Genomic DNA, 17,704 nt, shown 5'->3' with positions numbered 1-17,704 from the left:
TTCAAATGGAGAATTTCTGCTTGAAAGTCTTCATGGTGAGGCAGACTAACATAGACGTCAGTGGGTAATCCCTGGGACAGGAACATATGTGGGTAAGGCATCTCAGCAACTTGAGCATATCAAACACCCTGTGAAAAAGCTAATTGAGAGGTGAAAACAAATTAACTTCTATGGAGAAGGACAGTCTCCCTGAGAGAGAGAGTACGCCTGCAACAGTAAGGTTCAGTGGTTACATTTAGTCCGAGGAACTGCTGGGATGGTAATACAGCTCTGGCCCGCGGACTTTCCCCGCTGACTGCCCACCTGGCAATTCTCTGGGCACCTTCGAGGATGTCAGGACTGCACAGGGAAAGCCTGTCTCATTACAACAAGCACTGCATGGGAGCTAATGCCCAGACCAATTGCTCTTCCCTGATTTTGGTGCAGACGCTGTTTTTCTCTTCAGCAGACCTGGGAAAGAAGATTGTACCTTCCTGCACACAGAGATTTACACCTGGCTGCAGACACGGATCAGGAACGAACGAGAGCACTGGGAGGGAAGAAAAATGGGTGAGAGGTTTCAGTGCCCACTGCTAATTAGCTAGCCCTGAGACGCTGAAAGGCATCAATAGAGTCTCAGTTTCCTTACCTTTTAAGATGGGCAGTCCAATATTTGCCTACTATGGTAAAATCAACATACTAAAAAAATGGTTATTTCTAGCACATTTTGCCAAACCTTCAATGAGCCTTCTTGAAATCACAGTAGCCTTGAACATTCTGCTGTTCTCAAAACAATTTCCCTTCCAGAGAAAGTAAGGTTAGAATGTTATTGGAGAATATTCTAATTTTTCCTATCGTTCATTCAAATAACAGGTGACCCAGAGCAGCTCAAGTGTTGTAAATACATATTTGGGGAAAATAGGGTCTTAAGGAAAATAAACACCTTATTTCTAATTGATATTGGGAATAAGATGCACACAGAATAATTTTTTTAAATCACCCAAAAATAACTCACCATAGTTCTATGAGTAATTGGCCTTATCTATCCCTTCTTGGAATTTAATTATTCTGTGGAGAGCTAAATAAACTTGTTACTGATACAAATGAATGGTCTGGTAACCATAAACTTTTATAAATGACCACAAAATATACGGAAAATCTCACATTGCATTTATGCCCTTGATAAAAGCATATTTATCTATTCAGAAAAGGCCAGAATAGGTAGAAGCCAGCTTCTTTTCTGCCATCAACCAAATTAGCCCACTTTCTAAATATAAAGAAGCCTATAAAGGTAAAATGATGAGTGTCATAAAGTAAAAAAAAAAGTATAGTTAAAAACTAAGTAAAAAGCATAATAGTTTTTGTCTTATACTGTGCCATGTTGTTCTAGTTCTGTGACAACAATCATGGCCTTGAACTCAGAAGAAAAATCCTGCATCTCTCTGGCTCTCTTGATTTCTTGTGATTTACTTTCTCATTCTAAATAGTCACTTTCAGATCTAATTCTAGAGAGATCTTTCTCTGACCCCTGCCTTGCTCCTACTCCTAAATTTCTAGGCACTATGAAACTGGTTCTTCCTCTACAGGCAGCATGGAACAACCAAGAGTCTCACTGACCAATTGTGCATGAAAAATGCTAATTCCGGTGAAAGAACAATCCCGCACCCATCTTCTGCTTGGTCCTCAGGCTTTCTCCCACCTACTCATACATCACACACTCCCGCTCGTCAATTCTGTCACAACTGCCCATCTTACGACTAGGTTTTCCACCCACCATCTCCTACAGATTTGTGAATCCCCTTTTCTATCAGAGCTTTCTTTCCTGTTTTCCGAGGGAAACACCAACATTTCTGACATCTCCATGGGAATGAAGAGGAGGAGGAGGTGGAGGAGGAGTTTCAGGGAAAGAACAGAAGTACGAAGACAGAACTCACTGAGCCATAGCTGTAGCAGATGTTCTCAAAGTGGCTGGGGGAGGTGGGCAGCAACAGAGGCTAGAGAGCAAGAGGTTTGAAATGGTAAGAAATTGCTCCACAAATGTGTTGCCTGAAAGACTTCAAAGATTCCGATGCATAATGCAATCATTGAAGTTAAAAAAATAGTTTAAAAATTACCTTTATCTAGAGGCTGATAGGAGGTGGTGGCAAGAAAATCTACCATAATATTAAAATCGTAATTTTAAATACACACTGGGTTTTGGTTATACAGGTCATGAGTTCGTGTGAAATGATGTAAAGAAGTATGTAGCAACAAGACTGCTGATAACAACTTTTACCTAAAATTCTTCAAACATTGTTATGCTTTTTAAACAAAGAACTTTTAGGCATGTTAGACCTCCCTGACTTGTTTTATAACTATCTGGCTTAGAAATTCCGTCCATGAAAACTTCCTATTTGCTCTTAAGTTTCCTCTGAAAATGTATCTTGAAAAGGAAATATTCAAAAGACTAAACACAAAATATAAAAATTGTTTACTTTGTAGCTATTGTTCAAAGGGGGAAACTCTTCCTTTCCATAACTTTAGGATGATTTCACAAATAATCTTTCCAACTTTATAAATTCTAGCTATTCGAGAAGCTAGGATGAAGATAATTGACAGACCCAGGTAGGAAAGTTCATGTGACTTTTACCTCTAATTAACCACCAAAAAAGCTTGAAGTGGAGCTGTGGCTCAAGTAGTAGAGTGCTAGCCTTGTGCAAAAAAGCTCAGAGTCAGCACCCAGGCCCTGTGTTCAAGCCACAAATATAATTCTGGGTTTTTTTTGTTGTTGTTTGTATGTGTGTGCATGTGTGTGCGCTCACAAATGTTTGCTCATGTGCACATGCAGAGGAACTATGGCATGAATTCAGAACCTTGTATTTACTATTTGAGGAACACCTCCACTTCATACATTTTTAAATTTAACCTGCATTATGAAAAAATTTTTCCCTCAGATATACTTAATTCTAGACCAGGGGTAAAATTTTTCTATGCAGGGCCAAATAGTATTTTGGGATTTTCAAGTTATACAATCTCTGCCTTGTGCATTCAATTATACTGTGGCAAAACTTCATTTAGAAAAAAAACAGCAGATGTGATGCATGGTCTGACCTAAACAATTAACAAAACATGAATAACTCAGGTTCTTATTTATACCACTCATTAGTTTTTGTTATATAGATACTGTAAGTATGGTTAAGCTTGAGTTAATTAAAAAATGAACTTGGGAAGAAAAGCAAAGTAGCACACCATTATATAGTATTTTACTACCCAAACACAGTAAGCATTAATTACTTCAAGAAAATAGTCAATAATAGTAAAATGTATTAAAGCAATCAGTAAGTGAAGAACATTTATTAATGTATTTAATGTAACTTAGTTGTAACAATTATGTATGATTTTGATATTGGCCATCTGTAACAATTGAGTTACAAAATCCCTAAACATTTAATAGTCACTGCTTTGCTAGTTAGTCTTAGTATATTAAACCAATTAATTCAAAATAACTAGAAATCGGGGTACAGATTTAAACATCTTCATGATTCTAATATGTATCCAAAATTAAAAGCCATTGCCCTAAGGCCTAAGATAGGTCTCATGTCCAAATTTCTTATAATTTGGAAAAAACTATTCTCTTAGAAAAACTAGATCTTTCTAAGAGAAAACTGAGGATACAGGTAGTAGAAGCAAGCATTACTGAGTACTTCATGGGGAAAAATTCATAATGCAGAATACCTGGAATAGAGAGAGATGGAACTCTGGAAACAGGATTAATCTGGCTTGCTGGATACAGGATTTTCAGAGCTAAAACCAGGAAAGTCTTAGGCAAATTTCTGAAAGCATTTGAATTTTTAATTTTCATTAATTTTAGTGTTTGCAGTCATATGTAACTAGTAACAATTGTATTAGTGTAATGGCTATTCAAAAGTATAACATGGCTCTTTTGCCATATAAATTTCCTTTTGCTTGATGATATGGAAAGAATTTCAAAGTATTTTATTAGGGTAATTTATGATATTATATGATATTATAGCAACAACTCAGATTCTAAAGTTATATCTTTCCTATCACACTACTGTAATTGAAATTCTTCAGAGGTAAGTAGTCAGCTTGTGAAAGAAAAAAGTTTTTATTGCAAACTGTACTACAGTGTAACTAATTAATAATTTCCGATATAAATGACTGATTTGGCTGCCATTAAGGCAACAATAGTTTTTCACCTGGTTTCTTTTAATAATCAATATCAAGCACTTTGCAAAATGGAAGAACGAAGTCACAAACCTGAAAAGAACAATGCTTCTGGATTATTGGATCCCTGACCTTGATGTCTTGAGCATCCTTTTCTACATCCTTAGTTGACAAGCACAGACCATGAGAAATTAATTATCATGTTAACACTGAATGCATTCCCCAAAAGGTTGACTTTACTGGTAATGACCTCATTCAAAATATATACATGGGAATAATATTAAGAAACGAGGTACAGAGAGAAAGCATAACATTTATCATACTTGATAAACTGAATGTTAAGGAGAAACTGGACAGATAAAAGATAAACAAAATACAATTAACTTTGAACACTTACATCCCAATAAATGTGAAAAGGAGATCAAGAGTTTTAATAGCTGCATTTTAGATGGAAAAGGACAATATTTTGAGAAATTCACACTATAGTAGAGTTTCTTGAAATGTGAGCTATAAGGTTATATTAACTTGATAAACTTAACATAGATATTCTATTATGATTATGAAAGTGAGTGAATTTCCTGAGGTTTTAGTACTTAAGTTACTCCAACCCATACAAATTTTTCTTTTTCTCTTTTATGGCTGCTATAGCAGAGGAGTCTATGATATTTAACCATCTTGTCCTGACAAATAACCAATTCACCTTTTTTCCCAGTATATTCTTAAGTATTGATTTTACCAAGTGAACTCAGACATGTGTCACACTTATCCAATACAGATCCTTTTCCTTGGAAATATAGTTTGAACATCAATCAGTCACCTGGCCTTTCACCTCTAATTCCTATTGCCACTGTCTGTCAACTATTAAAGCTTAGGCACTTCTTCAAATATGTGACTTTTAGAGACTGAAATACACATTGTATCCTGTGGAAAATATGCTTCTTGAAAAAGGATGAAAATGTTCATCTGATTAAATGATGTCATTAAAATTGCTTTTCAATAATCTGACCAATGAAATTGTAAGCTCTTTCTATTACTGCTTATGAATAAAAATAAAATAAAGCTGCTTTTCAAGCTGTAGCACAGGTGGCTGAGATCTCAGTTCAAAGCCAGCCCATGCAGAAAAGTCTGTGGGACTCCTATCTCCAATTAACCATCAAAAAGCCGGAAGTGGAGCTATGGTGCAAGGGGTAGAGCACTAGCCTGGAGTGAAAAAGCTAAGGAACAGTACCCAGGTCCTGAATTCAAGTCCATCACTGGTGCAGCTGGATGCTGGTGCTCATGCCTATAATCCTAGCTACTCAAAAGACTGAGATCTGGAGGATGACAAGTTGAAGACAGTTCGTATAGACAAGTCCACCAGATTCTGTCTCCCAAATTACCAGCAAATGCTATGATTTGTCTCCAGTGATAGAGTACCAACCAACAAGGCCCTGGGTTCAAGCTGCAGAACTGGCAAAAAAGAAAGAAAAGAAGGAAAAGAAGGAAGGAAGGAAGGAAGGAAGGGAGGGAGGGAGGGAGGGAGGAAGGAAGGAAGGAAGGGAGGGAGGTATGGAGGGAGGGAGGGAGGGAGGGAGGGAGGGAGGGAGGGAGGAAGGGAGGGACAATACTCCTAGGTTGAAAACTATTTAGTTTAGAAATCCCTATTTCAAAGATATCTAAGCATTTCCTTCAAAATCTGCCTCTGAATATTAATAACATCATTAATAAGTCAAATTCCAGTATTGAGAACAAGTTAATAGAAATTCAAGCTAAGAAGCAGTGTTAAAGGGTTTTCAACTGAAGAAGAGTGTTTTTGTGTTTGCCAGATAGAAAAGAAAGCCATGAAATGACACCCACCTTGAGCTGTAGGCCTCCTGGGACTAGAGTGTTTGCTGGAAGGCTTTTAATGTGTTGGTAGACATAAGAGGAGAATTGCTCCTGTTCAGCCTGTAATTGGGGGCCAAGTTTAGAGAGATGACCTCTGTAGCTTTTGATAGCTGTCTGCAATTCATCAATCAGCCTGCTCATCTGAAGGGGTTAAATCACAAGAGTTGTTAGCAAGAAGTAATTGTTGATGTCACACCTATTAGAGTTTTGAGCACCTAGCTCAAAGGGGTAAAATATCGTTAACACAAGAATTTAAGTGCAGATTTATCTTCAAATAAAAAGAAGATATAAACACACAACACATACACATATTCCTTCATCAACTAATTTTATTTATGAAAACTTATATAATATTTTCATTTAATTAATATGGAATTAATATGGGTATAAAAAGCAAAGTCTATGTGTGATAAGTTTGCAAAGGGCACAATAAAATTCCTTAGGACTTAAACAATCCAATATATGTAACTTACTCCCATATTTCATTTTACTATAAGATGTTTCACTTTTAGAATATTATATTCTAGTATGTGTTTCATTAAACATTTTAACACCTACATTAAATTCTTGTGACCTATATTAGATGGTTGACCTTTATAATAAACTTATTATTTCTTCCCCAATTCTCTATAATACAGTTTTAACAAATTTTACAGCCAATTTTCCAAAATATCTAGCCTTCAAAAAATGTTCTACTTGGGGCAATATTTAAATGTATGTCAATGTCAGAAATTTCCAAGAAACTGCAAGGATTATAAACATATCTTTGATTATTAAATTTCAAAACTTCCATAAATATATTTAAGACAGACATATGACTTTTACTTAGAAATATCAAATTGGTGACCTAGTTATAGCGTTTAAAAATTAAAAATTATTATTATTTGAGCCTCACTGATTCACATAAAATTAAATCCTATCTAATAAACACTGGCCATTATAAAGTGACCAAAAGAGATGGACGTGGAAATCTATACTATCTATCATTCTCTAAGATGATCAAATTACATCCACTTAGTATTATTAATTGTTGTTTCCTTTGTATGTGCTTTCCCTTACGGTATATCTCCTGTTGTCACTATACTTGATTTTGGTAGTCTGCTTCTTGTATATACATATGTCTAATCTGGGGAGGGAAAGGGGAAGGGGAAAAACAAGCCGCTGAAACAAGGACACAGGATGACCCATTGCAACAAGGATACCCAGTATATTGGAAATGAACTTTACAACTTGGGGGTGGGGGTCGGGAGGGGTGGAGTGGGGGAGGTGGGGAGGAAAAGGATAGTGGGACAACAACAAGGAAGGGAAGGGGTATCAATCATCGACAAGAATGTACTCATTGCCTTACTCATGTAACTGTAACCCCTCTGTATGGCAGCTTAACAATAAAATTAAATTAAATTTTAAAAAAGAATTATTTGTAACTCTGAATAGAGCATTAACTTTGAACATTTCTGTTAAAATTCAGGCTCTGGAGACTTTAAACATATAAGAAAATTCTCATCCATAATGAAGAGTAACCCCAGTTTTACTATACCAACATGGGAATTAAGTGAGAGTAAAGAATAAATGGCAAAATGCATAACTTAAAAGTGGGTGTGAATATGTTGGTATATTTTCTTTTGAAATCTGTGTTGTCTACATATAAATGTTTTATTTTTTTTTCTTGGTCTATCTTTCCCCATGTTTCACATGAGGCACAAAGAAATAGAGTTGTTGCATAATATCTACAAATGAATGGAAATTCTTTCTCTAAAAGTGTCCCATGTATAGACACATCACCTTTTAATCTCTCAGCTAGAATCCATGCTAACCTACACTCTCCCTCTGATATTAAGACTGTACTTTCTTTCGCTGTCTTCTACAGATCATTTGGGAAATTGATAAAAGCAAGTCTGAATTATCAGCAAGTTTGAATTATATGACTTGAGAGTTTATTGTTTTTTTATAGTTGTTTTTTTTATGCTGGTACCAGGGCATGAACTTAGAGCCTCCTGCTCTGGCTTGGCTTTCTTGTTCATGGCTGGTGCTTTACCATTTGAGCCACACTTCCAGGTGGCATTTTGCTGGTAACCTGAGCATAGAGTCTCTCAGATTTTTCTGCCTGGGCTGGCTTTAAACCTTGATCCTCCAGGTCCTAACCTCTTGGTTAGCTGGATTATAGTTTAGTTTTTTCTATTTTACCTAATTAGTTGCTCTGGGGAGGTGAGCAGTGGAGGTAGCACACACTTGGTAGAAAAATAACTGAACTATTGTTTAAAAAATTAATGTCCATTCAGGTGTATAAAAATAAACTACTTTAAAATGATTCCTATTTTTTAGGGTGGGTGTGAAGATTCACATCTTCACACTCTTGCTTTGCTTTTGCCACTCAAGGTTGGCTCTGTACCCTTTAAGCCACGACTCTGGTTTTTGTTTTTGTTTTTGCTGGCTAATTGGAGATGAGACTTAGGAACTTTTTTCCCAGGCTGGTGTTGAACTAGGATTACAGTGTGAGCCAGAAACACTCAACTAAATGATTACTATTTTTCAGGAAAGATATACTCAAAGTACTAAAAGGAAAACAATATCAAGCAAGAATATCATGTCCAGAAAAATTACCCTTTGAAACTGAAGAAGTAAAATTTCTCTAGATAGGAAGTAGCGCTGTAGCTCAAGTGGTAGAGCACTCGCCTTGAGCTGAAGAGCTGAGGGACAGCGCCCAGGCCCAGAGTTCAAGCCCCACGACCAACAAAAAAAAAAAAGTTCTCTAGATAAACTGAAATGAGGAAATACATCACCAGCAGACTAGCTCTACAAGAAATATTTAAGGGAGTCATGCACTAGAAAAGAGTGTATGCCATCATTAAAATACACAAATACATAGAAGTCACTAGAAAAACAGATGCATGAAAGGTAAGAGAATTAAAACACACCATGTCAAAATCACCAAATCACAAAAATTACCAATAAGAAAATGTTGAAGGAAACAAAAATTAAACGAATCAAGCAAGCTACAATCTCAAATTCCAAGGACAAGTTCATATTTATCAACAATAATCTTGAATATGACTTGATTAAACTCATTAAACAGAAGTGGGTGAGTGGATACAAAAAGAAGATGCAACTGTATATTGTATATAAGAACCTCACTGATTGCCGGGCGCTGGTGGCTCACGCCTGTAATCCTAGCTACTCAGGAGGCTGAGATCTGAGGATCGCGGTTCAAAGCCAGCCCGGGCAGGAGAGACCCTGAGACTCCTATCTCCAATAAACCACCAGAAAATCGGAAGTGGCGCTGTAGCTCAAGTGGTAGAGCGCTCGCCTTGAGCTGAAGAGCTGAGGGACAGCGCCCAGGCCCAGAGTTCAAGCCCCACGACAGACAAAAAAAAAAAAAAAAAAAAAAAAAAAAAAAAAAAAAGAACCTCACTGATATGATATACATACAGACTGAAACTAAAGGACTGGAAGAAGATACACTGTGCAAATTGAAATTAAAAATGAGCAGGTATACTAACACTTGTATCAGATAAAGCACATTTCAAGCCAAAATGTAGAATAAAGTGGGTTATTATATTGATAAAACTGTCAAAGCAACAACACATCACATATAATTACATATGCTCAAAACATGGGAACTCACACACACACACACACACGCCAGAAGTGGTAGAGCTCTAGCCTTGAACAAAAAAAGCTATCTGACAGTGCCCAGGTCCTGAGTTGAAGCCCTAGGACTGGTACAAAAAAATCCAATAAAAATAAAAATAATACAACATACCAAAATCAACAGGATATAGCTAAAGCAATATGGAGATGGAAACTTCTGGTAGTAAATAAACATATCAAAAAATTGGAAGATTTTACATAATTATATAATATCCCTCAACACTTAGAAAAGCAGGAAAAAAATCACATCCAAAGCTGGAGAAGAAAAAGTAAAAAACAGAGTATTAGTAAAATCAAAACTACAAAAATAAAAAAGATCAGTGAAAAGTTAGCTTCAGAAAGTATAAGAAAAATTAAGAAACTTTTAAATTAACCAAGAAGGGACAACTCAACTAAATAAAATCCAAAATTAAAATTATAATTTATCCCACAGAAATAAAAATGATCTTAAGAAAATGCTAGGAGCAATTATATGTTAACACTGAAAAATCTAGCAGAAAAATTTTGGACATATATATAACCATCCAAAATTTAGTCAAAAAGAAATAAAATATATAAGTGGACCAATAATGCACAATGAGATTAAAACAGTAACTAAATATCTCTCATTTTTTTTAAAAAAGGCCAAGGCATTATGATATTACACAGCTGAATTCCGTAAAACATTTAAGAAAAAATGAATCCCAAGTCTTCCTTATATTGTTCAAAAAAATTGAAATGGAAGAAACCTTGCCAGATTTTTTTTAATTGTAAAGGTGATGTACAAAGGGGTTACAGTTACATAAAACAGGTATTGAGTACATTTCTTTTGAAGAGGGTCATCCACTTCCTCATTGTCTCCCAGTTTTTCCCCTCCTTGTTCCCCTCGCCCCAAGTTGTATAGTTTATTTCCAACATAGTGTCTAGTGAGTATCACAGCAGATAAATGTACATAAGACAAAAGGTACAGAAATCAAATATGCAAAAAAGAAATCAAATTTGGTAACAAAAGAGAAAAAAATAAAGAAGAAAAAAATTTAAAAGTACTTCAAAATGTAAAATAAAAAACCCTTGTTTCCATTTCATGGAACTCATTTTGATAAGCATAATTTTATATGATCATTTGCACATAGTTAGTGAGCCCTTGTGATCCTCTCCTAATAATATCCTCCTTTGGTCTTACTGTGTGAATGTTTTTGTATCCAATATTGTATCCAAGTGTAAATTTTTGCCTTTTACTATCCATTGGGCTTACTTATAGGTTTATAGCACATTCTAATTACTATAAATGAGGAAAAGCATTCAGGAACTTTACCAGGTTTTTTTTTTAATATAACAATAGAATTGCCCTTATACCAAAGCTAGAAAAAAGCAAGGCACAAAAAGAAGAGTAGAGTTATATCTCCAATGAACATAGATACAAAATAATTTCTCAATAAAATATAAGTTGAATTCAACAGCCTATCCAAACGATTATGTGCCATGATCAGGTAAGATGCATTCAAGTGATGTGACCAGATGGGTCAATATATGCAAATCAATTAACATAAAACAACCCAGCAACTGAATGAAGAACAGAAACCATATATAGAAGTAGCATTTGATAGCATTCAATATCTCTTTACATTAGAACCTCTCAAAAAAAAAAACTCAAGAAATTAGGCATGAAAGGTACACAATTCAAGATAATAAAGGCCATGTGTGAAAAACATACAAACAACTATTAATGGGGAAAAAAACTGAAAACATTTCTGTAAGATCAGGAACAAGAAAAAGATAATTATTTCCAACACTCTTTTAAATGTACTACTATATATCTTAGAATAATTAGGTAAGAGAAAGAAATAATATACTCATTTCATTATCTTGCCCATGTAATTGTAACTCCTCTGTACAGTATTTTTCATAATAAAAATTTTTTTTAAAGAGAAAGAAATAAAGGGCATCCAAATTGGAAAATATGAAGTTAAATTATATACACTTATGAGTAACATATTTGTTCACACATGTTGGAACTTATGAACTAATATAATAAATAGCAGGATAGGAAAATAATGTAGCATTTTTTTTGTCGGTCATGGGGCTTGAACTCTGGGCTTGGGCACTATGCCTCAGCTCTGCAGCTCAAGACTGGCAGTCTACCACTTAAGCCACAGCACCATTTCCGGTTTTCTGATGGTTTATTGGAGATAAGAGTCTCATGAAGTTTCCTGCCTGGGCTGGCTTTGAACTTCAATCTGCAAATCTCAGCCTCCTGAGTAGCTAGGATTATAGGCAGGAGCCACCAACACTGGGCTAAATGCAGCATTTTTATATTCAAATAATTAACTTGATGCAAAAGAAACTCAAACGACCATTATGAAGTAGAGTATGGAGATACCTCAAAAACAAAACAAAACAAAAACCCAATCATACGATCCAGCAAATTCACTATTCTGCATATATGCAAATGAGATTAAATCTTTATAATACTATTTGCTGCAGCACTAGCCACAACAATCAAAATATGAAACTAATCCAGTTGCCCTTCAGTAGATAAGTAAATAAAATAAATGTGTAGCATTTACATATTGGATATTACTCAGCCAAAACACGAATGAAATCATGTTACTTTGTAGCAAAATAGATGTAAATCATTGATATCATATGAAGTGAAACAATCCAGACACAGAAAGACAAATACTGTGTCCTGCTCATTTATGCAAACCAATAAGTCAACCATGTAGAAATACAGAATGAAATAGTGGACATTGAAACCAATTAAGAGGGACTTTTACGGACTGGGCACTAGGATGAGAAAGGTAGCAGGTGGATCCTAAGTAGAAGAATGGACTAGACATGATCAATCTGACATATACAACTATAGAATTATCGCAGTAAATAATGCTAATTTGTATAAAATGCATTAACTTTTTTAAATTCTATTTTCTCTGGTCTCCCCATCTCTCTTATTTGTTCCTATTGAACACTCATCTAGCTCTCTTTAAATATCCTTTCTTCTAAAGAAATTGTTAGCAAATTTTTCATAAAATCTTTGTCAAAACTATTTAACCCTGAATTGTTATTGAATAACAGTCACAAGCAATACATACAAGAATTGGGATGACTATGGTCACAAGAGAGTTGACTTTCAAAAAATAAAAAAGCTGTGCACTGTATTTTGTCTTAGGTCTGTAGTTTATACATTGCTCTTCTAATTATACATATTTCCTGTGCTTTCTTTCTTATAGCAACCTAGTCCAAGCCATCCTCTTCTCATCCCCAATTAGATTACTCTCTGTCTGTCTGTCTGTCTGTCTGCCTGTCTGCCTGTCTGTCTGCCTGTCTGTCTGCCTGCCTGTCTGCCTGCCTGTCTGTCTGTCTGTCTGTCTGTCTGTCTCTCTCTCTCTCTCTCTCTCTCTCTCTCTCTCTCTCTCTCTCTCTCTCTCTCTCTCTCTCTCTCTCTCTCTCTCTCTCTCTCTCTCTCTCTCTCTCTCAACCATCTTATACATTGGAAAGAATTAATACACCTTGAGTAGCCTATTGGGCCCTCTACTGGCTCCGTCACATTCCCCAGCTTGGCATACCCAATTTATGATCTTTAATAGTCTGACTGGCATCTGGCTTTATGACTCATATTTCCATCAGAACCCCCTCTCTAGCATTTCTCTTCTTACTGTACCCCTCCTTGTAATATATTCCCTGACAAACATACACACATACACACAAACTCTCTGCTTTTCAAGTGTCACAAAAATTAGACGATATTTTATTTATTGTGCTTAACATTATAATCTCATACATGAGGGAATCCTGGTTCAGAGAGTTACTTTATGCAAAACACTCAGCAATGGCATTCAATCTGAAGACTAGGAACCCTAACAGACCACTGTTTTACAATTCTTTCCTAAGTCTATTCATCATTTCAATTCTTCTTATTCTAGCAGGCCTTCTAGCACCACAATACATGGATATGGACCTTTAGCATGTCATCAGAGTCAAAAAATACTGTGTTCCTATCATATGAAGTTACAGACTTTTTCCCAAATGTCCTCCTTACTTTATACAACAAGCCAATGAGTTGTGTCAATAACTTCCTTTAGGCTAGACAGACGTATTTGAGGGGAAGAAGTAAAATCTGGTAAGGAAATTTCTATCCAACACTAAGAAAGACAAACTACAGAGCAACACCTATATACTGTAGTCAGTATATAGGTTGACAAAGAAATATTTTATGTCACTATGATTTGGACTTGTTGACAAGTGAATCATAATATAGCAAAAGTGGATTAATACATTACTTTCTACAAACTCATGATTCTACATAACTCATCTTGTAGGATACTAACAGAGTCATTAACTACAATTCCTATTAACTACAAATTTAAATTAAAGGCTGTGGTAATTTACATTAATCATACATAAGGGAACCCTTCATGGCCAATCAGTACAACCTGGACAAAACTGAAAATCATAAGAATGTAAGGTAGGAGAGAGGGCATGAAAAGAAAAGAGATGAAAGAATCTTGAAATCTAAGAGGAGAAACTGAAAAAAAAGATGATAAGTGAAAAGAAAAAGAAAGACAAGGAAAGAAATTAAAGAGAGAAAGCAAGCGGGATAAATAAGCAAGAAAAAAGAAAAACATGTGAAGCAATGATAATACTATCTGTAGGCTATGAAATACAATGACAGAGTTCTCTAGTGATTTTCTTTTATTTTATAGAAGGAAATTCTGAACTTCCCATAATATTGTAAATACTGTAAGAAACATTTTTTCAAAATAAATGATAGGAGACCCAGGATGAGCCAATGATCTCAGCCTTTGCTTCCTCCTGAGAGTATACTACCCTCTGAAAGCTTATATTAAAAACTGGTAGGTAATCATAGCATGTATGAATAGCATAACTATAAAGACCAAAATAGATAGCCTGGATAGCTATCTGATGAAAGTAAATCTAAGAACCGAAGACCCTAAATAGCCTTATTCCTTCTGGATCCATGCTCTGTGTTCTATGATTCTGGAAATAAAAATTTAGGTAGTTTTCAAAGTCTACTATGCAGCATTACATGTATTTTTCTCGTCAGAAACACTGTAACTCTAATTTTATGAATTTCGTCTTATGTTAGAAAAGCCACAACACTCTCAACCAAAAAAAAAGGGTGGGGGGGGAGTTGGGAGGATTTTTTTCAGACTTTCATTTGAGAGCATTTTTATACATGACTGGTTTTCCTGTCACAATCCATACCCTTTAACTGATAGAGGATTTCATGTGACATCAGAAATCAACCAACCATGCAATTGATGATGTCATTTACATTCTAAAGGGCTATTGGTTCACATTTTTAAAAGTTTCATCTGGGATAAATGTTTCATTGCTTCAATATTTCTCTATATTGTGTTTTACTATTTTCATGAGACCACAGCTTAGCTGTTAATGAATATATACCATAAGTTATATGAGTTACAAGTGATTTTTAACTTCCAGCTATTAAGTTACATATCTAACTTATAGCTTAAAAATTAAATCTTAAGCACAGAAGAAAGTTTATCAAGAAATCTGCCAAAGAAATTCTAATAATGTCTCTATTCAATTATGTTCAAACTTTGTTTCTTTACATATTCATAAGATCATTTATCCTCAAACCACTACATTCTGTTCTGTTATTATGATAATATATTATTCTTAAAGACAACACCAAACATGAAATAACTTATATACTAACATCAGGCATGTAATACAATATGCCTTAATTATTTTACATAATATGATTTTCTCCCAAACCACAGATGTCGCTAAAAGGAGAAAAAATGTCTTTAAAATTCTTTATCATAAATCTTTGTGTGTTTTTTTTTCTGCAAATCCTCTTTTTTTTTCCTCTACAAAGGCAATGTGAATAGGGGTAAAAGAAGACAAAACTTGACCTTTTGTGATCCCGGCATTAATGGGTCTGTTCATAATTCCATCTATGTGTGTGTGGAAGCATCCATGTGGAAAGAGAGAAGCCTGAGAGACATAAAGCCTTTCCCTTTAAACATTATCTGACCCTATCAGTCCCATTCACAAAAGAAGGCTTACGTATGCATATGCTGAAAAAATGCGCCATCTCATTGTGTAGCCGAAAGCCTACTCATTCTACTCTTCATTCTCCATGGAAATGCAGCACGGAAGTGACACTTGTACAGAATTTGGGAGAGTGACAACAAATGAACAGAAGGTAGGAAAAGACAGATTGAATGTTTTGGTGATGAAACAAGCCAAATTTCTGAAATAATGCAAATGTGCACATGTCTGTAAACATAAACATAAGTTTGGGGATAACACATAAGGAGCTCTGGCCACAGTTATATGGCACACGCATGCAACTCTTGAATTCAATTAAATTCGCAAGATGATTTATAGTCAGCACAAAATATCACTCCGATTATAATCCTTCTAAAGAACACACATGTGGAAGTTGTGCATTTCTGAGCCATATGTTGCAAATACTGTGTAGGGTGATTATTAACCATTCTGAGGAGCTGCTGGTTTTTCAGCTGTCAGTCTGAATTCTCTGTGGCTTTGAATCCACCCATGTTATTAGGGAGAACTCCAGAGCACTTTGCACAGGACTGTCACTTGAAATCATCACAAACGGATTCAGCCTCTATGCTAAGAAAGTCATCTTGGAAGTAACATATAGAATGATCTCAAAGCTAAGTCAGCACTTCAACATAAGACTAAGAAACTTTCTCATTTAAACTATGTTTATCCAAGTACCAGTGGGCCAAGCCTATAAGCCTGCTACTCGGGAGACTGGGATCTGAGGCTTAAGGTTCAAAGCCATCCCAGGCAGAAAAGTCCCAGTGAGATTCTCATCTCCAATTAACCACTCAAAGCCCAGAAGTGGCACTGTTGCTCAAGTGATAAAGCATAAAGAGGCTCAGGGACAATGCCCAGGCCTGAGTTCAAGCTCCACAACTGACTAACAAAATATGTTTAATACAGCAGTGGTGTTCACTGAACTATATAGCCTGGGGGGTGGGGACAAGATGGAACAACTGGGAAAGAGTGAGGGAAGGGGTGACAATGTCCAAAAAGAAATGTACTTTTTAACTGATTTATGTAACTAACCTCTCTGTACATCACTTTGATAATAACAATAAATAATAAAGATAAATAAAAAATATATTTAGGAGGGGATGGAGGAAGGTTGAACAAGCACAGACATTATATTTAATGTGCATTATATAAAACTTGATCTACATAACTTGAGACTAGGAATGGCAGAGGGAACAATGGACTAGAACCATGGAAGGGATAGCAAATCAAGATGCATTGTACCCATAACCTGACTTATGTAACCTTTACACAACTACTTAATAATACTTTTAAAAGAATATATTCAAAGTAAACCAGAATAGGGAAAAGAAATTAAAATTATTTTTGTTTCAGGCTCAAGAATACAATGTTTCTCAGACTAAAGAGTGATTATAATCCTAAACTGATATACAGAATGCAAAAGACATGGCAGTCAATCAAGAAACTTAAGTCTCTCTTAATTTGGTAACTATAAAACTACTTGAAGTGTGTAGCGCCTCTTACTCCTGACACTTCAGCTCCTACCATTTTTTTCTTTTTTTAATTTAATTTTATTTTCAAGGTGATGTATGGAGCGGTTACAGTAACATGCATAAGGTAGTGAGTACATTTCTTGTTGAACTTGTTACCCCCTACTTCATTTTTCTCCACATTCCCTCTCCCTTTAATCCCCCCCAAGTTGTACAGTTCATTTCCAACATATTTTCTTGTGAGTATCACTGTTGAATTGGTTCACCCTTTGTTCTTTGTCTCACCATTTTTTGTTCCAGTTTCCTAGAATCTTTCCCAAATAGAAACTCCATCTGGTTTCTAGCCCAAAATCTCTAAACCCTTATGTACTCTCTTTAAGCCTATTCAGTGGTATAACATACTACTAATTCCCTTATAGGGAAAGAAGCAATTGAAAGTAGAAACATTTTAAGCATCTTCTTTAATTGACAGGGATATGTGTGTGTGTGTGTGTGTGTGTGTGTGTGTGTGTGTGTGTGTGTGTGTGTGTGTGTGT

At 35.5% G+C, this 17,704-nt stretch overlaps 1 protein-coding gene across 1 annotated transcript in view; it reads right to left on the bottom strand.

Annotated features, from left to right (window-relative positions):
• Nucleotides 1–17,704, bottom strand: part of Dcdc1 (doublecortin domain containing 1) — a 323,039-nt gene that overhangs the window by 180,029 nt on the left and 125,306 nt on the right. The window contains 1 exon segment of the mRNA XM_070032669.1: nucleotides 5,983–6,153. Coding sequence (XP_069888770.1) covers nucleotides 5,983–6,153 — 171 coding nt within the window.

This window comes from Dipodomys merriami, unplaced genomic scaffold (assembly GCF_024711535.1).
Source record: "Dipodomys merriami isolate MVZ:Mamm:240054 unplaced genomic scaffold, mDipMer1.0.p SCAF_21, whole genome shotgun sequence".
Lineage (NCBI taxonomy): Eukaryota > Metazoa > Chordata > Mammalia > Rodentia > Heteromyidae > Dipodomys > Dipodomys merriami.
This window is presented reverse-complemented; position numbering and strand designations above follow the sequence as displayed.